This window comes from Salvia splendens, chromosome 18 (genome assembly GCF_004379255.2).
Source record: "Salvia splendens isolate huo1 chromosome 18, SspV2, whole genome shotgun sequence".
NCBI classification, from domain to species: Eukaryota; Viridiplantae; Streptophyta; class Magnoliopsida; order Lamiales; family Lamiaceae; genus Salvia; species Salvia splendens.
The window spans coordinates 6,456,072-6,461,915 of record NC_056049.1 but is presented as its reverse complement, the minus strand read 5'-3'; the positions used below and the strand labels follow the sequence as shown (position 1 = coordinate 6,461,915).

At 41.3% G+C, this 5,844-nt stretch overlaps 1 protein-coding gene across 1 annotated transcript; it reads right to left on the bottom strand.

Moving 5' to 3' along the window:
* Nucleotides 1–2,062: 2,062 nt before the first annotated feature.
* Nucleotides 2,063–3,192, bottom strand: LOC121777080 (putative transcription factor bHLH086). Its single transcript, XM_042174216.1, has 5 exons — nt 2,770–3,192; nt 2,583–2,690; nt 2,424–2,489; nt 2,281–2,346; nt 2,063–2,192 (listed from the first exon to the last, which is right to left on the bottom strand). Exons 1-5 carry the CDS (start codon nt 3,190–3,192, stop codon nt 2,070–2,072), a joined length of 786 nt encoding a protein of 261 aa, XP_042030150.1. The 3' UTR covers nt 2,063–2,069.
* Between the last annotated feature and the right edge of the window lie 2,652 nt (nt 3,193–5,844).

Genomic DNA, 5,844 nt, shown 5'->3' with positions numbered 1-5,844 from the left:
ATAATAATAATAATAATAATAATAATATAATTCCCTCACAAAAACAATTACATTATGATTGATTTATATTATATAATATTTTTCAATGTACTTATATAAAATAAAATTTAAGTACTCCGGTCAAAATGGGAACTAGTGAGTTACGAGTTGTGAGCTTCCCCGGTTAGAACCGTAGGAGTATATTTTAGTTTGAAAAAGTGAAGCATTTCTTTTAAACTTAAAAAAAGCGACGTGTTTAACTTGTAAAATAAAGTTAATCTTATTTATCACTAGAGCATTATTTAATAAATTTAGAATTTTCAAGGATATTTTTTTTGAGAACTACTCCAATTACAGTTATGAAGAAAACAAAAAGTTAGAAGTTAACAAGAATCGTCAAGCTAAGAAGATGTTAACAAATTGAATATTTTAATACTATCAGTTTTAGTTTTTAAAACTTTTGCACTGACTTGTTTGAAATTCTGGTCCTGTCACTAATCTCTCATATATCGGAGTAGTGTATATAATGGTCAATATGAAGAAATGAAGAAAATGTATAGAATATTTCTGATATTAATTAATATGCCAGAGTTTATGATAAAAATGTTTAAAATGGTGTTGCTACATTCTACTTCGGAAGGGTTTATGATAAAAATGTTTAAAATGGAATAATTTAGCCCTTTTTCTACTGAAATTTAGTCCGAAATTTGGTTCTGATCCTTTCACCCTATATCAAGCAAGAGTGTTTTTAACTTAAAATAATATGCATGTGGTTGCATGATTTGCAAATCCCTATATATGACAAGAAGGAAATTAATTATCAAGATCGAGATATAGCTATGTATTTTACGGCAACAGACAACTAACATCATCTTAAATCAAATTCATCAAACCCTTGAATTATACTCTCTATCAGCGAATAAGAGCATCCGCAATAGCGGATTTCCCGGCGGACGTCCGCTATTGCAGCGTTTGGGGCGGACACGGACGTCGGCGGCCGACGAGAGGTCGTCCGCGGGTGAGCGCGGCGGACGTCCCAATTTCCGATTTTTTAAAAACTCTATATATACAGCTCGTTGCAAACTCTATATATATGATTTTTTAAAAAACTCTAACGCATGTATTATCGTCGAAAATGAAGGCCTAAAACAAAAACATATTATACCAGCAAGACCCCCGTTCGGCTAGCGGCAAACTATACAGATTCAAGGCATAACACGTACTTTGTTTGAATCGTTTTTGGTTTGGGATGTTTTGAACTATGTATTTTTTTTTTTAAATTTAAATATGTATGCTTTTTTTTAAAAATAAAATGGTTGCATTTCTCCCGTATTCGTGTCGAAATTTTAATTCCGTAATTGTTATTTTGTGAATTTGTGAATTTTTATTATTGTGCTTGTCCGTCGGGATGTCCGCTATTGTGCAGTGGGATGTCCTTATAACATGGCAATGCTGTGGGATGTCCTTATGACGTGGCATATGGTGTTTTTGGGATGTCCGCCGGGACATCCGTCCTTATTGTGGATGCTCTAAGAGTGTCATTTTTCCATTTTAGTCCGTCCACGAATACAAGTCCTGGTTCATTTTTATTATAAATGGTAATATGATCACACATTCCAACCAAATTTCATTTAAAACTAATATATACAAGTGAGACCCATATTCCACCAACTTTTTTCCTTCCAATTTTTTTAACATTTCTTAAAACTTGTGCCGTTAAGAAATGAGACTCCTAATGACGGATTGAGGGAGTAGTAATTAAGCTTCAGATACGTGTTAAGGAGATTACTTCAGCTTAATTATTATGCTTGCACTTCATTTAAGATGATACTTAGTACTTTTCATGCACAATCTTAATCTGTGAATTATATAGTGATATATTCTGGTGTCACAAAATTTCTTGTCACAATCAAAGAAAAAAAAAAGCAAGAACAAATTAAGTACTAATAATAACACCGCCATATATAAAGAAATCATTCATCATCTTCAAGATTAATTGCATTCAAAACTTGTTATTTCATAGAGTGGAGACCACATTTCAGGCTCCACTCAATATAATAATAAGAGAAGGAAATTTTGCTGCTGACATCTCATTTGGAAGCGGATTTCCGGTCTCTTTGTGATGCAAGGATTGCATCAATGGCTTCCCTAACTTGAGACAGGTCCGGCGCTTTCCCCCCTTGCGCCGGCCAAAATTCATCGGTAGCCAATACCTGCTCGTTCAATTACCAAATCAATTCTCGAACCGCAATCAATCTCCAGTCAATTTAGGGTTTGTGATCGATAACACAATAATCATACCTTCACTTGCAGCTGAAGAAACTTGACATAGCTGGTTGCCTTTTCTAGCATCGTAACAAGATCAACCTGCACGTAAAATTAAGGGTTAGAGCTGAAAATTTACTAAACGAAAAAGCCCTAGACACATTTTTGTCTGAATTTACCTTGGAACCGTTAGGAACGAGTTCTTGCAGTATCTTTAGGCGTTCGCTGATCCGTTCCCTTCGATTCTGCACCAGCGATATCAACCGTTAATCAGCTAGTTAACTAAAACCTAACCGCGCTAGTCGAATTTCTTGATTATTATTATGAAATAGTGAAACCTTAGCTGCAACACTTTGTGGATCTTTGGATTCCGCGGCAGCCTTGGGTTTTGCCTTCTTGGCAGCAACAACGCATTGTTTCTTCTTAGCGGCCTGCAGATTCTCTCCCTGCATCAACTAATTAACTTACCAAATTCAGCCCGTGAACACCAACTGTTTCAACCAATCTATCTCAAATTTGCATTACCGTAGAAGGGCGTTTGTTGTTGGCTGGTTCAATCTCCACACCACCATCAGTAACTCCGCTAGTCTCATGATCATTCAGCCACTCCTCGGCGCCATGATTATTCGCGCTGAGGTAATGCATCATCTCATGAACACCTTCCCACATGGGGGGATAGTGATCTTGCTCTTCTTCCCCTATCAATAATTTCCTTGGCATCACTCGGTCGAAGCTGAGGAACGATCCCGCGTTGGCGTGGATGAAGTTGGGCTTGAAGGTGATCACGGAGTTTGAGTTGGTGCTGCTGGGGCTCGAGACCGTGGAGGAGTTGCTCATCTTGGCTGCCTTCTCGGGGCTCTCGGGCTCGTAGGAGTTTGTGGAAGTGTGGAGCAAGGATGGGCCACCGAAGTCTTGGTCGTAGAAGGCGCTGGCTTGGATTATGGCCATGGCTGACTCGTTCTGAGCCATCTTAATTTGATCAATTTTATGGAGAGAAAGAAGGGTGCAAAATGTTGGTGTGTGATGAAAGTTTGTGGGGGGTTAGGTGTATTAATAGTAGGGTTTGAAATTGGCGGAAAAATAAGTGGATATTTATTGGGATTGTGATGTTAGCTGGCAATTGGGAGTGGGAAATGAAGAGAGTGAGATTGGAAGGGTAATAAGTAAATAGGAGCAGAGCAGCTCAAGGAACGGCGCTTCTATCGGCATTGCACGTCGATGAGATTCCCATATAAGTGAGATTAATTAATTTCTAATTAAATGGGAATCTCTAAAACTTCTTTTCCTTGATGTGGATTCAACACATTTTTATATTGTTTCTTACATTCCCTTTAGATTAGTCATGACTCATGGCTTTTGCAATTTCCTGTGTAGGATTCCAGCCTAATCATTTGTAGTAGTATACTCTATCTGTTTCATAAAAATGAGGATATCTTTTTTTATCTATCCCATAATATTATCCCATTTTTATTTATGGAAAATTCCCCCAAACTTATTACTCATATACATCAATTTACTTACAACTTATACTACAAGGATCCACCATTAAAGACTAACAATAATCTGGGTCTGACTATCCACTAACACTATTTTAAATACTCTTCTTCTTATCTATCTTACTTCATTAATTATACATTAATTCTCGTACCGTTCCAAATATCCTTATTTTTTTGGGATGGGGGAGTATAATTTTGTCAATTGTAATGCAATTTGGAGTTATATTTAATCGAAGATGCATTTCCAAAGATTATGTTATCTCTAAAGATCATTTACAACTCAGTCCGTATGAGATCGAAGAAGTCATTAAAAATTGTCCAATGAATTAATACAGTTAATTAAAACTAAACTTATCAAGCGAAGGGGTACGTGGAATTTCGAAGATGACCCATTCCTTGGGCGCTACAAGATTTTATGTAGTTTTATTATATATGTTAAGTAGAGAGAATAAAGTAAAGTAGCGATAAAAAGTGTTTCTAATTTTAGTACTGGGTCTACTGTTAGAACAAACGAAAATAGCAAGTGGGTCATTTTCAGTGGAGCGGAGGGAATAATTAAGAGTCAGTACTTGCAACCATTCATCTCTTAACTATGTATTTCCTTAGAGCATCTCCAGTGGGCGGACATCCCACTAGGACATCCACTAGGACATCCCAAAAACACCTCCTGCCACGTCACTAGGACTTCCCATCCCACTGCCACGTCACTAGGACATCCCCTGCACAATCCGCCCTTCCCACTAGGACATCCCGCAATAAAAAAAATCACAATAATTTAATTACGTAAAAACGGAAATATAATTTTGACACGGAATACCGGAAATCAAAATACGGGCAAAAATACATATTCATAAAACATAAAAAAAACATAGTTAGAAAAAAAGCAAAATACATAGTCATTCAAAAAAAGAAAAATACATAATCCAACATCCCCGGCTCACTCCGCGCTGTCCTCGTCGCCCGTGCCGCCCCCGTCGTCCCCTCCGCTAATCTCGGCGCCATCATCTCCAATGGGGGGCATCCCCAAATTGCGCCGACATCCATCGATGACATCCTTCAGCATCCTCTTGTACAGCGGATCGGTCGTGCTATGCCACCTATGCATGGTCCGGACCAAGCTTGTCGTTAACTGCGCGCGGGCGAGGCGGTCGATATCTTCTTGGGGAGCGGGGGCCTCCGATTCGACCTCGAACGACCCGCTACCACTGCTGGTTCCCCTAGCCCTCCGCTGCGCAGCCTTTTGCCCAACCGGGCGATGACGACAGCGAGAGTCTGATTGCGGTAGCGGGGACACTTCGTCGGCTTCCGGGAGCTCGTGCGAACCAGCACTGCTGCTGAAGCGTTGATCTTCGTCCGCTTCGCCCAGCCCAATTCGACTCCCCCACAAAACTTTGGGGAATCCTTCACCACGAGAAAGGCATCCCACTGGTCGAATTGTTTGAGTTTCAAGGCTCTGTCAGGGTACTGAGCAAAGGCACGGTTCCGGACATCCTCCTCGGACATACCGCTGCTTGCCTGGCGGAGGTTGTTTTGGTAGAGGCCAGCAAATCGACTAAGCTTAGGCCTCAACCGCTCCCACTGTTTCCGACACTGTTCGGGAACGCGACGCTTCGCCCCAGCCGGTTTGTGTGTGGTAGGCTTCAACGATCTGATGCCACAGTCTGTCAATATGCTGGTTGGCACCGACATAGGGATCCTCGACTATTGCAACCCAAGCCTTCGCAAGCGCGACGTTTTCCCACTGGCTCCAGATCGTCCTCTTTCCCGTCTCCTCCTCATCCTCCTCCTCTGCCACCGTTCGTGAGGAAGACCCTGGGGCTTTCCCCTTGCCCTTGCCACGTCCCTTCCCCCTGCCCCCGCCCACATCATCGGGCGTCTGCCTGACTGGAGATATCCCCAACTCTTCAAAAGAGAAAGTTTCTATGCCGGTGAACTGAGTATCCGGAACATAAGTGGAAGGGGTATCAGTAGACTGCGTATCCACAACCGGCCGATAGACATCGTCCGCTAGTGGTTCAGGGCCCCTTCCACCCCTCCCACATGCATCATCCCCGGCATCATCCCCGGCATCATCCCCGCCATCATCCCCGGCATCATCCCCTGC

Coding starts and splice junctions, on each gene's coding strand:
- LOC121777080 (XM_042174216.1), bottom strand. CDS start 3,192: ATGGCCATAATCCAAGCCAGCGCCTTCTACGACCAAGACTTCGGTGGC. Junction 2,490..2,582: donor CACAAAGTGTTGCAGCTAAG/GTTTCACTATTT, acceptor TCGCTGGTGCAG/AATCGAAGGGAACGGATCAG. Junction 2,347..2,423: donor TCGTTCCTAACGGTTCCAAG/GTAAATTCAGAC, acceptor TTTTACGTGCAG/GTTGATCTTGTTACGATGCT.